Source organism: Haliotis rubra, unplaced genomic scaffold (assembly GCF_003918875.1).
Source record: "Haliotis rubra isolate DU_JTF1 unplaced genomic scaffold, ASM391887v1 Scf473, whole genome shotgun sequence".
Taxonomy (NCBI): Eukaryota; Metazoa; Mollusca; class Gastropoda; order Lepetellida; family Haliotidae; genus Haliotis; species Haliotis rubra.
Window position 1 is genome coordinate 196,338 of NW_025767161.1, and position 21,557 is coordinate 217,894.

Consider the following 21,557-nt stretch of genomic DNA (forward strand, 5'->3'; position numbering starts at 1 on the left):
TGTGTATGGAGGAAGCACCATGTGAATGTCTTAACGAACAATACACAGTTTCACTACAATTGACAGCTTGTCTGAAACATCACACACGTCAAAAAAACTTTCGAGAATACCAAAAATGTATGAACAAGATTGAAATGATAGCAATCCCAGTCATTCTTGACTTTCTTCCTGAATGAAGCAACCTTTTTTGATAAAGTTGTGACGAAGTGTTTGTGTTGTTCAGATGGTTGAATGATGTAATGAAATCTGTCCCTTGGTTGTGGTTTATGTTAGCGAGCTATGTCTATGGCTCTGGTACGTCCTCAAATATTCAGCAAATTTTACAACCCACTGTCCCACATGGACATCTTACTGTCTATTCTGTGACTAAGGTTTTTATGTCTAAATGTTTTTAAAGAATGGGGTACCATACAAGATGTTGACTCCGATGAAATAAAATGGCTAAAACATCTGAAAATCTCAAATTCCTGTGCATAGCTTCCTGGTATTGCATCACCACCATTATCCTGTAGTTTGGCAGCCACGACTGAATGAAAGTCTTTAGATTTTCAACAGAAGTCTTCTGTCAACTATCCATAATCCGTCATTTGTATAAAAGTCTGTCACTACCCAGTTAGAAAACCTCACTTCTTTTCAATGATCCATCTTTAACCTATATACAAGTACACACATGGGGAGGTTGGTGGGATTATTCCTGATAATTCTTTGAATTAGTAACAATTAGTGTTATTGATGATTGGTTCATTACAACCGATCAATCATCGAAAATAATTGGTTAGCGTCATTTATGAAATTTGTTAATGCACACAAAAAATAAGGAAAAAAACATGTAGTTATTTTGGGTTTTTTTCCCTCATCTTTAAAGGATGACTAGTATGTTAGGAACATAAATTTCTTGGTGTCTTTAAGATAAATTCAATCATGACTTGGAACAAGCTTGTAGTGCTTATGAAATGTAACAGACAAAACCATCCTTGTGAAAAATATTGTTGATGAAAACAAATGTTCCAGAATTGCTGGTGTTCGATTATGAGAAAACATGATCGATTGCTTGGTCATTTAGTCACTGCGACCAATCTTGGATTATTTCAATTAATTTACTAAAGGCTTGGCGATGCACGCTTTTCTCACTTCGCGTTGTCACCGAGGCGTGGCGGGATAATATGACTTTTGTACTCCCTGCTCGCGGATCGTGACAGGTGTACATGGTATTTTATCAGAGTCACATGAACCTATCAAAACTCGACATTCTTACAAATAACATGAGGCTGGATAATTAATTTTGGCTCACAAGATGCATTTTATTTCATGGTTGGTAGTATGGCAACACTTGTTTGAGGAACTTTTATCCAGGTTATTGCAAAATGTCTTAGAAATCGAAACAGAATAAAAAATCATGATCAGATACATATTGTGTATTGTAAGTTGGGTGGAAATCATGATGCATTAACACTGAATTATGACCTGACCATTTACTCCTGAATGAAATAATAATAATAATGATAATGATAATAATGTCCACTTGTATGCCACTTGTATAGACTAAACTGAAGCCACAGACAGCTTAGATGTCCTGGTGGGACAGGGAGCCATGTGTTTTGTAAAACAAGACTTTGTTGCATGTTTATTAATGAAGGTCTGCAGACCTATGCACCTTGAGATGTTCATGCATGTTTTACTAACTGAGACGTAGACGGGTCCGACATAGCTTGCATTCTCTTGTGATCCCGTCCCTGTTGGGCCGCTGCGTCCAGCTACACACTAATCCTTGTCTTGTCTCACTCTCCATTCCCCCATCCAGCGGGTAGAAAACGGCGACCTTAACTGGATCGTTCCTGGCAAGTTCCTTGCGTTTAGTGGGCCGCATCCAAAGAGTCGTCTAGACTATGGTATGGTTGACAGCGTGTAGATGTATAACACTAGTTTTCGTAGCATATTTATGATTTTTGGAATTTTTTTCCTATTTTTCGTTGAGCATGTTTCATGTTTTCATCATTGAAATGTGCTGTTTGTGATTTGTTGGAATAATGTGCAAGGCATGTGGAACAAGGCAGCACATAAAGAATTATTGTTAAACGACATCACTTGTACAAGAAAGCATGTTGATACATGAACACTAATGGTTTAGATAATCCTAGAAGAGTTATTTCCCTTTAGCATTAGTTCAGTAACTTGGGATAGTATTCTTTTGTGATTTGTGAGGATAGATATGTTTTCAAATTGATTGATTTTGAATTTCATTCAGTAATGTTGCTCACAATAGATCTAAAACAGCATTCACTCACTCACCCATTAATCATATAAAGTGTGAAGTCACAAACTAAATTATTAACATTTACTCAACACTAATGATATGGAACGAGGATCTATTTGATAATGGCCATACCCTCTTAATATCGTTAGATTACAACAGAACTGATGGAAAATGTGCCTTTTCTATTTCTTTTTGTTTCTCAAACAGAAAAGTGGTATAAATTATATGAACAAATAGTGTAAATATGAAGCTTTTTTGCATCAGAGCGTGAATAAAATCATGATTTTTCAAAAATAACCCCTGACCACATCAGCATGAAGGACATTGATAGCCAACATGTCTGTTCTTGTGTCAAATTTCAATGCAACTGTGGGGTTAGTTGAGTAACAGGATTCACAAATGGGAAGGTAACAACAGTGGATCGGGGAATACTTTTCTCGAGACCATCCTCTTCTTTTGCTTCATCCACTTCCTCTGTCCTTGAATGCCTTGCTTAAGCCGCCTCTCAAACTAATGAAGAACTAAAGCAAGTGCGCGCCTCTCATGCATGTCTTTTGTTGGTCATATTCTACATGTTTTGCATGTTAGTTGTCATTTTTCTCATAAGTTGTCATAAATTTTGAAAAAACATTTTCCTTTCTATTATTTTATTTACCTGCCTAATTCTGTTATATTCTGATTTACCAATCAGTGCTACTGTTTTTCTGTGTAAATTGTGAGTTATAGCATGAAGCATCCTTATTATTTGTTAATCCATATCTGAAATTAGCTACAGTTGCAAATTGTTATGGGATTGACTGAGTTGTATGGAATCTGGTCAACATGAAGACCTAACCTGTTCTTTCATATTACCACAGTTAATATGAGATGATAGGTCAACTATAGTAATCAGTCTTTTGTGTAGTAAATCAGGTTTAGGATTCAGAAACAGCAAAAATACCTTAATTAACAATGAAAAGAAGTTTCTGTTAATACATAGAAAATGATCATTAAAAAATATAATTTGTAAAACACCTTAGTTCTTGAGATGAGACACCATATTTTGGTTATTTCCAGGCTATCCTCTGCATGCACCTGAAGCATACTTCCCTTACTTTCGGAAACACAACGTTACAACAATAGTTCGGCTCAACAAGAAGATCTATGATGCCAGGCGCTTCACAGATGCTGGGTTTGACCACTATGATCTCTTCTTCATTGATGGCAGCGTTCCGAGTGACAGCATCGTGAGACAGTTCCTGGAGTTGTCCGAGCACACTGATGGAGCTATTGCAGTACATTGCAAAGGTAGTCAAAGTGTTCTGTATATGATGATATAAAGTGTTTGATGTAGCTTAAGCACTTGTGAGATTTTTGTCATTAATTGTTTATAGTGTATGATATATAGTACAGTCATCCCTTGCAATAACGCTCTTCGCGATACCGTGGATTCGGTTAAACTGCGGGGTAATCCGTGGCTCCCATAAAAAAAGTTGCCCAGCAATCACACATCTTCACGTCATTGAAAATAGCACATCAACAAATCCGCTGTTGAGCTCTGGTTAATCACGTAAACTAGTGAAATTCAGTGCGGATTGCAATCAACAGTGTTTATCGTAGATATCCATGGTTTTTCAGATGCTTAAAACATGCAGGGATTTCTCAATAATAATCAGATTAACAGCAAAACATTGTAATAACTTATAAAAGACAACTTTATCATAAAGACATGCCATCAGCCGAATACTTACAATGTTTGCTGTGAGGCAACACCGCGTTATTGCACTGGTAAACACCGCCATCCGAGAACGTATGATGTCAGAAAACACATTTTATTTGATTAAATTCAATCCCATTTTCATTCGTTAAAACTGTTTACAGTAACAACGGAGAAACCGTGAGTGAAATGGCATTACCTCGTTTCATACAACTTCTGCTTACCACATTCGTGAGTGTCCGTTTTTTCGCGCCTACCGCGATAGCACCAATTTCACATTTTTCTCAGCAGTCACGAACAAATTACAGCCTCATCATCCATGAACCCCAAGACCCGCGTTATTGACTCATTGAAGTTTGACAATTAATTGCCAACATTTTGTTTACACAATCAAAGTGGCACGTACCGCGGAAGTCACCAGTGACTTGTCATACTGTCTCCTACGCAAAATGTATCCAGCCAGGTAACCCAAAGTGCTAGCCTATGTTAATTATTATGTTAAACATGTTTGTAGAAAACATGCATTATACTTACACGATGGCAATATGTGATATCTCTGTAAAAAATAATTGCTTAAGATGTAAATTATTCTGATAATGGAATAGAAATTCTTTGATGTTATGTTAGCGGATCGTTTTTAACTGAATCACCGGTACATTGGACCAAAACATATGTGCACAGTTGATTGCTATTTCAGGCTTAGTTGAACAACAGGTAGCATAACAGGAACAACAATTGAATTATCATGTCTAGTGATGTTTGATTGCAAGGTTCCTGTACATACATCTATTTTCATTTACAAAGTGTTTGGTTTTTTTCACCTCTAACAATACGATATAGCTTCAACAGGGCATAATACACGAAATAGCAGTTTTGTTATGGAAAATAGGATTTGACTTGGTCTTTGTTCTGCGTTATGTAATAGTTGCTATAACGCGTGGGGTCATCCATGGACCCCAAGACCCGCGTTATGGCGAGGGATGACTGTAAACCGCACCACACCACACCATGCCACATGACTCCACAAACCAGTCCACACCACACCACACCACACCATGCCACACGACTCCACAAGCCAGACCACGCCACGCCATGCCACGCCGCGCCAGGCTACACCACACCACTCCACAAGCCAGACCACACCACGCCATGCCACACCAGGCTACACCACACCACGCCACATGACTCCACAAGCCAGACCACACCACGCCACGCCACGCCACGCTACACCACACCGGCCACGCCACACCACACCACGCCACATGACTCCACAAGCCAGACCACACCACGCAACGCCACACCACACCCGGCCACACCACACCACGCCACACCACACCATGCCACACGACTCCACAAGCCAGACCACGCCACGCCACACCAGGCTACACCACACCTGGCCACACCACACCACACCAGACCACACGACTCCACAAGCCATGCCACACCACGCCACGCCACGCCACGCCACGCCACGCCACGCCACACCACCACACCACACCACACCATGCCACACGACTCCACAAGCCAGACCACGCCACGCCACACCAGGCTACACCACACCCGGCCACACCACACCACGCCACACGACTCCACAAGCCAGACCACACCACGCCACGCCACGCCACACCAGGCTACACCACACCCGGCCACACCACACCACGCCACATGACTCCACAAGCCAGACCACACCACGCCACGCTACACCACACCACACCACACCACGCCACAAGCCAGACCACACCATGCCACGCTACACCACACCACACCACGCCACAAGCCAGACCACACCACGCCACGCTACACCACACCACACCACACCACGCCACAAGCCAGACCACACAATGCCACGCCACGCCACGCCACGCCACACCACACCTGGCCACACCACACCACGCCACACCACACCACACCATGCCTTACACCATGTCAACAGCACACACTTCACCAGAAACAACAAAACAACACATGTACTAAACATACTTTGCAACAAATGTTGTCATATGACAACACTGAACAAGTTCATGAGTACACCAAAACCTGCACTTAAAGCAACACAGTTCAATGACTGACTAATCAAAATAAAAGTGTGCAGTTTCTCTTTCCAAAACTGAAATGTTCTACACACCACACCACGCCACGCCACGCCACGCCACACCACACCTGGCCACACCACACCACGCCACACCACACCACACCATGCCTTACACCATGTCAACAGCACACACTTCACCAGAAACAACAAAACAACACATGTACTAAACATACTTTGCAACAAATGTTGTCATATGACAACACTGAACAAGTTCATGAGTACACCAAAACCTGCACTTAAAGCAACACAGTTCAATGACTGACTAATCAAAATAAAAGTGTGCAGTTTCTCTTTCCAAAACTGAAATGTTCTACACACCACACCACACCACACCACACCACACCACACCACACCACGCCACACCACACCACACGACTCCACACCACACGACTCCACACCACACGACTCCACACCACACGACTCCACACCACACGACTCCACACTATTACTAAGTCTGAAAACAGACTGGGATGGTAGTTGTGATGTTGCTGGCAACCCCATCACTGGCATGCTCTGATGTTTCAGCTGGTCTTGGGAGGACGGGCTCGTTGATATGCTGCTATATGATGAAGCACTACAAGTTCACAGCAGCAGAGGCCATTGCTTGGAACAGGATATCTCGGCCTGGGTCCGTCATCGGGCCACAGCAGAACTTCCTAGAAGAGTGAGTCATTAGTCGCGACTACCAGTGAGTTAGTGAGTGGGTTTAGTTTTACGCCTCACTCGGCAATACTCCAGCTATATGGCGGCAGCTCGTATATAATCAAGTTTGGACCAGACAATCCAGTGATCAACAGCATGATCATCGATTGTGCAATTGGGATATGATGGCATGTGTAAACTAAGTCAGCGAATCTGACCACACGACCCCGTTAGTTGCCTCTTGCGACAAGCATGGGTTGCTGAAGATCAATTCTAACACGGATCTTCACGGGTCTTGCAACAACCAGTTGTCTGACTCATGTATTTAAACAGGGTTTTACTTTTCATAGCATGAGAGATTCATTACAGGCAACTGTTGACACAGTAGTCATTGCTAATTACCTATCCGTGTATGAATTCATTTTTAAGATTGTTGAATAAGTTATACTTTAGCAGGGCTCCAGATAAGGGCCGTATTGGCGTATGTACGTATAGAAAATATGCACGATAGTGTAGGAAATTAGTTAGAAAACGTAGCAGATACGCACGACAGCAATGGTGTATGGTCTTAAAATCATTTACAGACGTATTTATCTGAAAAAGTATTGTTTTATTGTTTATTGACCTGTTTACACAAGAGTAGCAATGTTGTGGTGCATATATAAAACAAAACACAAGATTACTGATACGCCATTATTTTCCATTCAGTACTCTAAATGTACTCCAGTACTCCTATATTGAAAAAATAAGGAGTACGTACTCCTGATGTTGAAAAATTATCTGGAGCCCTGCTTTAGTAATAGTCGAAATGTTGACATGTAATGTTTTCAAAGAGAACTAACGGATTGAATTTGGTGTTCATAGGCTGACATGAATGAAGTTCTAATCTGATTTTTGGTCAGTGTTGTGTAAATTTGAATATCATGACTGGTAAACCCTTTGATTTTCGTGTGGTTTATTACCAGGTATTTACCATACAATTATGCCTAACTTCACTTTTTTATACGGATAGGAAACAAGCTTGGTTGTGGATGCAAGGAGATCTATTCCGAGCCAAACAGAAAGAAAGAAGTCGTGAGCGGTATGGGGGCGTGTCAAAGATCCTTACGGGTGTGGATGACATGTGTATACAGGATGCCCTGGACTCAGACAAGTACAGCTATGGCAAATACCATGATGAGGACAACGTAAGATACATAATTATGTTTTATCATTTTGGTACATATAATTCAGGTCGTTGTGACCATGACCCTGGATTCTGTTTCATACTGATTATTTACAGGCCACTTAGATATAGCTTGAAAACTGCTGGCTAATGGGTCAAATAAGCAAACATTACCAATCCAAGTATACAATGCATGTTGTACATGTTAGAACTCAGCAAAGTAAGATTTTGGTGGTTTCAATGCGTGCCATTAGCACTGATGCTTTAGCTGAGTGGTCATGTTGTCAACCACTGGTTTCTTTAGTGGTGATCAAAAACGCTCAAAATGATGTCAACAGTAACACATGAAGATCATGATTTTGACTATGGACACCTGAATAGTTAGTTCATTGAGATGTGAAGTCTAGATTAGCATATAATAAAGTGAAAAATTCCCAAGCATTCACATGATCAGGTATCCTCCTGACGCATCATTCATTGAAGATGATGGATGCATTGACATTTTCATGCAGCTCTTCATGATTGGCGTAAAATCCCCAGGAACAAATAGTGCTAGAAATTTTTGTGTTCAGACATACCCATTTTTATTAATCCAGGGTCTGAAATCTTAAAATATACCTTTCTTTAACAAGTCCTTCAGCATCTCAGATGTATGTTCGTGTATATTATTGACATATCCTCAGGATGTAACAGAAATGTTTTTGTCGCTAGATATACTCGGGGCCTGTGACAAGGAGTAGTGCCATTGAGACACAAGGAGACAAGTTGAACCAGTTGAAGATGCAGAGGAGGCATCCTCGGTCAGCCACCACTGGAGCACTAGGGTGTGTACACCATCAGTCTAGCCCCCGGCACACAAATATTGTATGATTACAAGGCTCAGCTGTCGGGATGAGGCTGATTTTCATAATATTTTAAGAACTGTATGAGATCTGCTCTAATATAGCTGCACAGTAAAGGGTTTTTGAAAGGGGAGATAAACCTGATGGAATTCTCAGCAGGAAAATACCGTCTTGCTGGGTGCTGAGGCAAGGTGATGTGGTGTGTACTGTTAGTTTGAAAATTGGTCTGTTGGGTGTTTAATGGATATCTCCTGTATTTTTTTTTTCGTTTTGAGATGTGGATTGGACCTAGGGGCAGAAAATGGAAGATGCAGTAATCGCATGCCATGACAAATATTCTCTAATTTATGGAAGCAAAGACCTTTTCATTTTTTATTCAGCATTGTTTAATGACTAATGTAAGCATTGTAGACTCTGGAATACATTAGTTCCCCAGTCAATTCCATGCCTGTTCTGGCTTATATGTTTGTGGTTATCTTATGTAGGAATAATATTCTAGATTATGTAGGTACATGGAGTTGCTAATGCTATCAATCACTGGTTTGTCTGATCCAGAATTGACATCCTAATGGTGGCTGTCATGTTACTGACTGCATCATGCAACAGTGTGCACTCACTCACTCACTCATTCACTCACTCAACCACTCACTCAACCACTCACTCACTCAACCACTCACTCACTCAACCCGTGAAGATCCCGGGTTAGAATTGATCTTCAGTAACCCATGCTTGTCGTAAGAGGCGACTAATGTTCCAGACTCCATTATTCACAGACCACTGCCACATAGCTGGAATATTGCTGACTGCGGCGGAAAACTAAACTCACTCACTCACTCGCCACTCACTCACTCATAAACCTTTTGTTATGCAGATCTGATTAATTGTTCAAGTAAGGTATTTCAACTTTTCTCTCCCATTTATCTCCAATTCATCCTACAGCAATATTCAATATTCAATACATTTATGAGTGCTTCATTGAATGACATGACTTGTGTGTTCTGAGTGACCACAATGAACTTGCATGTGAACTGTGTCCTAGATATCTACATTCTAACCATACCAAGGCTTGTAACACTACTGTCAGTTTAGGTGATACTTAGTACTTCCTGTTTAACTGTTTTGCAGTAAATTCCATCGCTACACTGAATGAGACATGTATTTGTTACTCAGAAAGTGAAGGAACTACAGTTTTCATTAAAAAGCTTCATATTAAGCCACACTGAGGTGTAAAGTAAAAAAAATAATAATCAGTTTATCTTAATCATCTGTGGCATCTATGTACAAATGTGAGCTTGCAAGTCTCGGATGGTCAGTTATTCTAATCACTATCCAACCTGGTTGCAAGGAGTAATATTTATTTCAGACACTGTGTGAGTGTTGAAGAGGTGTATGTAACAGCCCATGAAAGTTAATGAGAACGTGATTAATATGCTTTCCCCGTAACAATCCACATGCAAGCCTGAGCACTGCACTTTTACCCATACCACCCCTCTCTCCCTCAGTGTCGATGATGGCAAAGTACACAAGAGGTCGACAACACAGCCTCTACGTATGGCAGGGTCAAAGAGTGCTCAGGGAGTTATGTCCCCTTTGAAATCCTCCAAGGTCTCCTCAGCTGTGCTTGCAAACAACCACGCTAACGCATCCACCAAGCGCAGTACACGATTGACGGGAAGTTCACTAACAAGCGCCAAGAGGTACGTATCTGCCGTTGCTGGTATGCATCCTAAGTTCGCTACCTGTCAGGGATTGGCACACCTACCCATTCCCATGCACACTGCACAGAAATGTCACCCGTCATGCTCCCTCCGTAGAGATCATCATAGAGTTTGTTCCACCAGAATATCATGACCTCCCTCCTTTCAGTGTGATTATTGAATCTGTGTGTGCTCATTTGAACATCCTTCAACCAGGATCTAATCATTTAACTGCAACACTAATGATGCTCAATAATGATTTTATCAAGTAAATATTTCGTTTCTGAATTGGAAAATGTAGTCATTATACCCCATCACTTTGTGATTTTTTGCTCATCATATCAACCACTGGTTTGTCTGGAACAGACTTGATCATTTATATACCTCTATAATGTAACTGTCATTTCAGACCAAAACAGCAAAAAGCGAAACCATTTGATTATCCTTTTTAATTAATAAATTCATGAATGAGGAAGAATGTTGTATTCTATGAGAGAACATGATCCAGTGATTTCTGAGTCAGTGATGTAGCGTTCTCTGGCACAGTAGGTGAAATCTTCATGAACACAATGTTGGAAAGGTCAGGGTATCACTGGATCTGTTGCAAGGATAGGTGACATATTTCTGCAGTGTGCATGGGAGATGGTAGACAGACATGTATGGATGGGCCGTGGGAGAAGTAATCTCATGTCCAGTGATACACGAATAAGGTTGATGTTTTTACTGGAAGAAGTCCATCTTTTCCAAATGAAACATGAATTGACAGTCTTTCATTTTGGAGAAAATTTGTCATTTAGTAGGAATATCAGAAATTCAATTTTGAATATATTTTTTTTTTAACTTTATTTTCACAATACTGCTGCAGGAAGAAGTATTTTTGATGAACATAGCTTGATAACATTTTATGCCTTTAATCAACCAGTCACATCAAGATAACATTGGATGTCACTTTATAGTTTAGTACTAGTTAAGATTCACTGAATGCTGATTTATCTTCTTCATACTGATACAAGTACCTGTTTTCTTGTAGAAAACATCAACAGTATTGTTTGAGGAAAACCATTCAGTCTAGGTAGGCGGGCATCGTGCTGTGGTACAGCTTCCTGTCTCCAGGTCACCTCGACCTGGCTGACACTTACTGCCTGCTTTTATCAGTACCTCCTCATTTGATATTGTTATTTTATCAGCTATTTAGTTCACTAAGTTTTATTGCTCACATTGGTTTTATATCCCCCCTTGTGGTGCATTATTCATGTTATTTTAACTGTCATAATCTTTCATTCAAATTTTTCCAGTTTGTTCTTTCAATGTGCTTGTGGGTTTCATTGCTGCTTAGGCCAAAGAGGCTCATCACATGCTTTCTCAACATGAAATATTAACACATAAAATGGTGTTAAGCATGGACACAGTTCTCAGATAACAGTGGGATACTGTACAGGGAGACCGATGAGTCTATGGTAATTTGATCCATGGATGTTTATGAACAGAATGGAAAATGAGAATTTTGAACTTGTAGACCCATGTTTTGGCACAATGGTTACGTGAAACGATTTACAAGTAAGGAGAATGTGATGAAAAATGACGATTTTTAGCAGCAAAGATACCCACAATGCAATTGTGTGACACCTACAATGCATTTGTGCGTGTTAAGTCATTGTTGGTACTTTATTGTAGTCACCTGGTCAACAGTGATAGCTGTTGGATGCTATTTTTATCCTTGCATGGCTACACGAGATTATGTTCTTTTACCATTTAGTTCATTTCATTCACCCAGTACCATGACTACTACCAGCTTTCTATTAATGATATTTTGTGATCTGTTTTGGTTCAGGTGCACCTAGTTTATGATGTATGTACTGTTAAGTGCACTGGTCTGTGTGCATTTGCCTTTGATGATCTATGCACTAGTGATATTACCTTTTAGTAAGATTTGTTTTTGGTTTGCTGCAGGGATCATTTGATTTTCAAGATAAATTTTTCCTTTTGGTTTTGGTATAGATGGGAACCAAAATAATAAATTATTTTTTATACCAGAAAATTCTAGAGTTTTCATTTATGTATTTTGTTGGTACTTCTGTGTTATTTTTAGTCAGATCAAATAATTATGACTTTGGACCAGTTTTTCTTGACTATCCTCATCTTGTGATGGAACTTTTTATGGTACAGTGACCATCATTCACAAATCATAGATGTCTAAATTTCAAGTAACTAGAAGGAAATTAGCATCTATTGTGTGTACATCTTTTCCTTTATGTCGTTCTGTGGCGCACTGTGGTGTTGTAAGCAGATTATTGTGGCCTGCCTAAGCTCATTCAGCATTGCTACATGTTTGCCATCCACCTGTGTCATGCAGTTTTCACTTCCATAGGTGTAGCTTGGTGTAAGTTTTTACTTACCTAGATATTGCATGATAAATGAGTGTAACCTTCACAGTGTTCAGATCTTGTTTCAATTCAAGTGTCTTACTGTATTTTCCATTGAGTGTATGGATTAATAAACATAATGTCTAATGTGGTGAAGGGAAGGTAATTCTGATGTTCATATACCTACTAATAGCAGTAAACATTGACCATGATACTTTATTTCGAAACTAACCATGGCATGAGTGGCCTAGCTTTGCATGTGAAGTGACGAGTTTCACCTTATATGGGATGCTAGAGTAGAAGTAGATGTTGTTGTGTGGCATGACTCGATCACACTTTGATCGTTAAATGAACGTTTTCAACATGTCTGACCTTGTCCTTTCTTTTTGTCTCATCTAGCAGCTGGACTAGGCGTAGCCTTGATTTAGAATCAGACTACCATGATAATAAGAGTTTGGACAATAAAAGCAACCTGTATTCTAGTTCGAGGGATATTTATAAAACCACAGCTGATATCAACAGTTCCTGGCCCTACAAATATCACTTACGCTCCAACTATACAGTAAGTCAAACTCTTCTATACTCCTGTCAAGTCCACTCATTTTTCACTCTGTCAGACCTCTGATCAAACCCAGCACCACACTATTTTTGAATTCATTAAATGACAGTAAATTAGTTTGTCAATTTAGTCATTTGTTAGTATTCTAAGGTTGCCACGTTACAAATACAGAAATAGTCTAGTCATATTACCCTAACAATGGGTCAGCGCTTCCTGCCCTAACCATATCAATGGCACTTTTGGAGATAATTCAAAATTCTGGGTTCAAAATTAGGAATTTACATTCATCTTTAGCATGTTTCTTAAGACCCAACTTAAGCTTTGATGCCATGTTCTCTAGCGTTGCAAAGGCAAAGTCATATTGTTACCAAATAATCTATATCCTGTCTTGTTAAAATTATTTTTCACCTTTGCTCAGAAAGTATCCAAAATGGCAACTATGAATGTATTCTAGAATATTCATGCTGATATCACAGTATGTTGTTTCTGTACTTGAAGTAGTGGGAGTTTAAGGCATGGTCTGGTATGATTAATGCACTAAACAGAGGTGTCATGTACTCGAATTTGTACTTTACCCAATATAACATTGGTTACCTGGAAGAGGCTTTGGTTGTTATTACTTGCTTCATTCTTACTGGATGGGAAGAGTAAATGTTGAGTGTCACCTTCATTACCGTAACATTCACAGGGCTACGTGTAAACTCCTGCATTGGGTCGCGGTCCAGTGTTTGTTATCTCTGTTATGATACTACCATTTCCGCGTTATCTCAATGTTATGATACTACCATTTCCGCATTATCTCCATGTTATGATACTACCATTTCCGAGTTATCTCAATGTTATGATACTACCATTTCCGCATTATCTCCATGTTATGATACTACCATTTCCGCGTTATCTCCATGTTATGATACTACCATTTCCGAGTTATGTCCATGTTATGATACTACCATTTCCACGTTATCTCCATGTAATGATACTACCATTTCCGCGTTATCTGCATGTTATGATACTACCATTTCCGCGTTATCTCCATGTTATGATACTACCATTTCCGCGTTATCTGCATGTTTCTATGAAAGGACCACATCCAGTGGGAAGAACTTCTGCCCAGATCATTCAAAGTCCTCCATTATGTTAATTGTACTTAACTTATTTGCCACTTCATTTTGGTGATTATATCACTTTTAAATCCACATAAATTACCAAATTAGGACAAGATTTCACTTAAGCATTAGTTCGAAATCAACAACTCCGAATGACTGTTATGAAGATGAGTTTTGACATGGATTGGCATTCAGTACAGAGGCCTTGAACCGGCTGACACTCAATATGGGTTGTAAAATGAGAACATGTTATTGGTTACCTTATACTGAATAAGATGGTTTTAAAGACAAAGGAAGGATTATACCTATGCTGTGAATTGTTAACAGTTCCTAATTTTCTTACAACAAGTTCTCAGCTTGAACATTATTCAAGCTGGCATCAATATAAGGCAATGGCAAAAAGTAGGTCCTTATCATAACAGGATTGAGATGCAATACACTGGACAATCAAGAATCGGGAGGTCTCATAGTTACTATGGTTACATGTTTTCTTGTATACCAGTTCGTCTGTAAGCTATGTATAGTGGGAAAGGATGTATTAATTACTTACTAAACCATTGTTAGTACTGGTCCAGGAGTTTTTCGTTTATTGATCATTCGATATGCAGATGGTGATTTGATTATACAGCAGAGTAGTTCAGCTGCTTTAGTGAATGTTATGTTCAAACTTAGAGCTGTAGTGTTTTCTCTATCTGTTGACTTTTTTGTGATATTGACCCTGTAGAGTAATTATTCTTCATTTTATTTGCATGCCAACAATACTCAAGTTTCCTGGTTCCTTCATAACATGTAAACTTGGGTGCATCCATGGCATAGCTAAAGGGAAATAACTCTGACATGACACATACGGCTGGATAAAGGACAGTTCATTGACATTTGGAACAATAGTTCGGCACAGATCTACCCTCAGAATTGTGTCGTACGAGTGAAGTGTTTATACGTTTACTCAAATCAGTTATAAATGAAGTTGGTACATATGTAATCTTTGCTTGAACAGATATGTTCCTATGTACATGTGTTAAACTAGGGGTGTTAAGTCATTGTGATATAAGACATTTATTCTGTGTTTGAGGCGTTACACAGCTGGTGATATCATCACTTGTTTCAATCCGAATAGAGCAGTGTAACTGGATGGCTCTTTTGGCCTTATGTCATTTGAATCACAGCTGCGAAGTCATATGGTATTTGTCCCTGTAGAAGGAAGATGTGATGCACCATTGGTAACCAAGGCAATTTATTTCTACTATGAAAAAACACTTGGCTCCTAACAGCCAAAATGCATAGATTTATGTACACAACATAAATATCCCCAGCATCTTACACTCAGACTGATTGTACACGGTTAACAAATTAATTAGGTGGTCAGGCTTGGTATTATCGATCTCACTGTATTTTATAAGTTAACAAAGTATACCTATGTCATTAATTGTAATAGAGACTACTTCAATATGGTTTGGTCAAACTGCCATGCTCTATTCTCCTAAATACACTGTCATGCAAAACCGTGTAAATGCTTGGAATAAATTAACAGATTATAAAAAACAACAACTCAATGTGCTTCCAGACAGTCATATAACTGGAATATTGCTGAGTGATGCATTCAACAGCAAACAAGTAATTAAACTGCTATAATGCATAAATTACTTAGTGAAGCCACTATAATGTTTATATTACTGAGTGAAACTGCCATAATGCATATGATGCACAGATTACTAAGTCTTAATAAATATTGAGCAAAGATTACTAAGAAAACAGCATAGTGAAACTGCCATCAGGTAGATTCCTAAAACAGCGATAATGCATAGAGTACTGTTATAAAGTGAAACAGTTGCAATGTACAGATTACTTAATGGAAGAGACTTAAACAATTAATGCACAAATTGCATAGCGAAACCTCCATAATACATACGTCAGTGAGTGAAACTAATTATGCAATGAGTGAAACCACTATTGAGCATAGATTATTCAGTACAACAGACATAATCATAGATTACTCAGTAATACAGCCGTAATGCGTAGATTACTCAGTAATACAGCCGTAATGCATAGATTATTCAGTAATACAGCCGTAGTGCATAGATTACTCAGTAAAACAGTCGTAATGTGTAGATTACTCAGTAATACAGCCATAATGCGTAGATTAATCAGTAATACAGCCGTAAGGCGTAGATTACTCAGTGAAACAAGCATAATGTATATATTACTCAGTGAAAGAGTCATAATGTATATGTTACTCAGTAAAATAGCCGTAATGTGTAGATTATTCAGTGAAACAACCATAATGCATTGATTACTCAGTAAAATAGCCGTAATGTGTACATTACTCAGTAATACAGCCATAATACGTAGATTACTCGGTGATGCAGTCCCAATGCATGGATTACTCAGTTATATGGACATTATGCATAGATTACTATATGAAATCTCCTCAGTTAGTGTGTAAACAAGCAGATGCATGTTGTTGTGATGTGGTGTTCTTGAAGAAACTTGAACGGATGATGTGTCGTAGACTAGCTTGTCATGAAGAAACTTGATCCAACATGCCCGACTGTGTTGTTGTGTCTGGTACCTGTTGACTAGCTGGTTCACTTCTACCTGTTTGTTTACAACATGTACAATAGGCAAGTTCCAGAACTATACGCCATACGTTTACATAAGTGCATGGTTTGTGTTGCATAGCATTTGTTCTCTGGGGGTTAGACCATTATGTTGTCGTTCAATAATTGTCTGTTGAGAAATGGTGGATGTTTTTTAAGGCAAAAGTATATGTGTATACATTTTTTCATTGTCTCATACTTTTTGTTTAGCTGCAATAAAATATTTATTCAAAATTGCAGGAATATACTATGAATGGATAACCTGAAGATGCTGTCAGCAGAATCCGATTGACTTTTATCAGTTATTATTTCAGAGATTACCATGACATATTGTAGCCTGATTGTAGGAGTTACTGCAAGACTTAGAGTAAAAATGGTGGATTGAGTCCTAGAATACAGATAATGGGTTTGAATATGCTGAATTGGCGAGTAGATGATATGAGGTTGATAGAGCAAAAATGCACATTCTCTTACCAACCACTTGAAAATAAATGAGATTCGTTTTTAACTTGTGCTGCTTTCTTTTCTCAGATCGGTTCCTCATACTCGTAGTGTGAAGACCTCCCATCTACGATGATATCAACCACTGTTCGAGCAACGCCCACCAACCGAGAGTCACAACGTTGTTATTGTCCATATTTCCTGGCGTGAGGATTTAAGAATGTGTACAGTTCTATTTTTATAGGGGATTCACTTAGTCACATACTGCCCTGCTTCAGATGTATGTAGATATATTTGGTCATGTGGAGCATGGCAGATAAATAAACCAGTTACATGTACAGAAAAACCAACATTCAGCATGTATGCAAACATATTTTGTTACATATTAATTATTAAACAAATGTATTAAGATCTTAACAAATCATATTTCCATGCCTCAGTTCTTATGGCTCATAAGGAATGTTTTACCTATTCTTTTAATATGTTACATGTAGTATTAAATTACTTGGAACATTTTAAAATGAAATTTCTACACATGAACTATATATGAAACTATTCTGTAGGGAGTGTATTGGTTATATTTTAAACCCAGTGAAGAAGATTGTATTTACACTGGGAGGCGGAGGTAACTGTTGTATCATCTATGCATGTCATAATATTTAGTACAACACCCATCTAGCAACGTTGCTCCTGCAGGCGTATTTACAAGTCTGTTTTATGTTCTCATTTCCCTTTTAATGAATCATAATGACATGTATATTTTTAGTCTTAATACGGAGTGGTCAGAAGTTCACAGTCTGTGTTTAATATCCTGGTTTTTCCAAGTTTTAATCTTATCCTTATGATTAATGATTGCATTAAAAGATATATATATATTGATTGATGAATAGATATTTCCAGCATGAACACATCTTGGTGTTTAGGTGGCGAGATATTAGACTGTTTTGATTATATCAGAGTTGTTCTGTGATAATGGCCTCTTTTAAGGTTTGCATGTTACGTTCTGTTCTTTTATACCATGTTGATGTGTCTAACTCACATGGTTGAAATTTGCTGTTCCCCCGTTGTTGGTTGGTGTATGGTAGTTACAGGTTTATATACCAATCTCTATACAAATATTGAAAGGAGCAGTGCTCAGTATTTATTTATTCTAAAGGTTTTAGGTAGACATTTTTAACATGTGATGCAAATGTTTGCTTCTGTTCTGAAATATAAATGACCTGCTCACTTGGTAGTTTTGTTTGACAAATGGATTCCACTTTTGAAGGTCGGAAATAATGCATGGTAATTAATTAGTACCACCTGTCTATAATATGACTGTAGCAAGCTAGGTTTGTTACTGTATTTTTGTATGTTAACCCATATTTATTAAATGCTTCTTATGAAACATGTCAAACAGTTTCTCATGTTTGCCAGATTTTCTAAATGTGAATTGTGTGCACAGAAGTGGAGGTTCTACCATTTGCTGCCTTGGTTAATTTCTGTCGAGTCGATCATCCAAAGATTGTTTATTATTAAAATCTTCCTTAAGTGTGTCATTTAGAGGGCCAGTTGGAAATGAGTGTGTATGTGTGTGTGTACTAATAATAGTTTATAAAGTTTTCATTTCACTAGAACAATAATTGTTTTCAATGACTGTCAAAATTGAGCAATCAAGTGAATTAAAATTTACTCATGATTAATTAAACTGATGAAAGTCTATGGATAAGTTTTTGGAAAGTTTTATGAAATAAATATAAAGGAATTGGTTTTCAGTTTGTAGAAATTTAATGTGAGATGATGCCACAGCTATTACAAGCATAATGTTGATGTGAGCGAAGCAAGCAATAACACTTGTATGGTTGATGAAGAGAAGTTTATATGAAGAGATGGTTCGCAATAATAACATTTCTCTGTGATCTCTGTAAGGAACAAAAACTATCTGCTGCCTGCGAACATAAAGTTATAAAAACAATTCTTTGTGACAACCAGAAGCCTGAAGCAAGCTTTCATTATGTAAATAAACACATTCAGAGAGTTGTCTCCCTTCAGTTGACCAATCCTCACATTGAAAAACATGATGATGGTCTTTATGATGTGTCAATAACACATAATCTGACTTACTGCAGTTCACTATACGTTCACATTTCTGAAAGGACAAAATTAACTGTTTTCATCATTTTATGTGATAAATTTATGGCCAAAGATAAAACTATTTGTAGACTATTACTATGAAAGTAATTAAGAATTCTGGCTAAGTTCTTCCTTGAAAGCTGCAGTTTGGAGAACAATTGACCATGTTAAACTGTAGCTAGACTGTCTCCTGGTCTCTTGTCTTCTTTTGGGATCAGCCAGCTGCTTCTTTCCCTGCTCCTGTATGTGGGCTTTAGTTTGTCGGCATGTTAGGGTGTAACTGTACATGCTCATAGAAGGATTGTCATGGTTGTATATTTGATACTATTTTATCATACAATGCTATTGACATTTAGAAAATATGAATTAAAATATATTACAATGAAAGTGTGTGTGGTTATTTTTTTGTCATTTTGATAATATGTAGTTTTTTACCAGCAGTTCAGAGCTCTGGCAGGAGATTACCTACTTGTGATTACTTGTCAGATCTTAGGAGGCGCATGTTTGGTCAAGTCACTTGTCATTGCAATTCAATGTGGAACAGGGACCTCTTGTTTTCTCCCAGCTTGTAGTTGTTTAACATAAGGCACTAGAGGACTAGTTGGATATGTCCACCAGTGTCACAAGCTGATGGGTTTAACTCCTGCACCCTGATCATGAGGAGTTCTTGTAAACACCTCTGAGTACTAATGGGCTTCACACATATTTTTATGTTCATGTTTCTCTTCATTTGAAGCTGATAGAAAGGCACATCACTGAAACACTGTAGGGTTCAGGACTGAAAGGAACATTCAAGCCCTTGTTTTAGGGATTATTTTACAGATGTCTGTATTGTTAGAAAAATTGTGCACTTTTGTTGCAAGTGGGATCAAAGTATACAGTTTAATGTATTAATTATTTGAATATTAAATCTTAGCACCTGTATTATTTCTCAGATTCTGAATTCATTGAGAATAACGACTATGTCAAGCATGATTCTGGCCCCTACACCTTCCTGCCCGAAAATGTAACGGTTACACGTGAGGTACTCTCACTGGTTTTTCTGAAAGTTATTTTAAAGCAGTAAAGCGTAGCAGTTCCTGTGGGCTCGAATCTAGATTTGAGATAATGATCATGGCATTGTGGGCACAGTTTCTATGGTCCATTTTGTGTTTCGCCTTTCCTCCCCCATTTAGTTGTCTCTCCCTAATTGTACTGAGATCATTGCATCTCTCACTTTAACTTGAGCAGAACAGGGTTCAGAGGCAGTATAGTAAAAAACTGACAAACGTGGTGACTACTACAAAATTTCAGTTTGTGACTGACTGGGTTTGGTGACTCAGGACAAAATTTCAGTTGTGTCAAGGTGTTGGCTTGGTGTCAGAGGAAAGAGTGAAGTGATTAATTCACATGTTCACAGGCAACTGTATACATTTGTGTGTACACTACAGCTGCTGTGTATTCCTTCATGACTTCAGTTCTTTATTCTAGGTCACTAGAATCAAAAATTCATTTGAATTTGGTGTTATTTATCAAAAGGAAATATACAAAACGGAGTACATCCAAGCAAGGAAAGACAGTGGTCAATACCCTTATGTATTTCATTTGACAATGTGTCACTGGTCATTGTGATAAATTAGCATTGTCTTAATGGTGAAAACATATCAAAGTCTTGATCCTTGAAGATAACTCATTGAAGTTTGTTGACAGCTGTTTTAAGTTCAATGTAGACGAGGCCTCATGAGTGGTAGGTCTTGAAACGTCGATGTTAGCAGACAGATGAGCGAAAATCCAAAGTCGTCCCCCCATACATCTCAACAACCATTTCTTTGGGTGTCTTGTTGTGTACAAATGAAATTTAGTTTACATTAAAATTGATTTGAGCAAGGTAACCCTCTTCTCAATTGCGAAACCTTTTCGTGTTGACAGGCGTGAACAGATTGAGAGGTGTGCGTCACGCCACTTACCTTATTTACACCCCTGAGTTACGTTTCATGCGTTTGCGAGTTTAC

General features: G+C 38.5%; 1 protein-coding gene across 7 annotated transcripts in view; it reads left to right on the forward strand.

Annotated features, from left to right (window-relative positions):
• The window catches only part of LOC124290745 (dual specificity protein phosphatase CDC14AB-like), a 41,477-nt gene extending 21,524 nt beyond the window's left edge, over positions 1-19,953 (forward strand). Inside the window, exons 8-16 of one of the 7 annotated variants that reach the window (XM_046727552.1) lie at positions 1,802-1,889; positions 3,311-3,541; positions 6,568-6,706; positions 7,697-7,871; positions 8,561-8,673; positions 10,194-10,388; positions 11,419-11,460; positions 13,151-13,313; positions 17,545-19,953. In XM_046727552.1, coding sequence (XP_046583508.1) covers positions 1,802-1,889; positions 3,311-3,541; positions 6,568-6,706; positions 7,697-7,871; positions 8,561-8,673; positions 10,194-10,388; positions 11,419-11,460; positions 13,151-13,313; positions 17,545-17,565 — 1,167 coding nt within the window. In that variant the 3' untranslated portion in view covers positions 17,566-19,953. The remainder of the gene's footprint in view (positions 1-1,801; positions 1,890-3,310; positions 3,542-6,567; positions 6,707-7,696; positions 7,872-8,560; positions 8,674-10,193; positions 10,389-11,418; positions 11,461-13,150; positions 13,314-17,544) is intronic. The other 6 variants (XM_046727551.1, XM_046727553.1, XM_046727557.1 and 3 more) reach the window with 6 other exon arrangements.
• Positions 19,954-21,557: the final 1,604 nt, after the last annotated feature.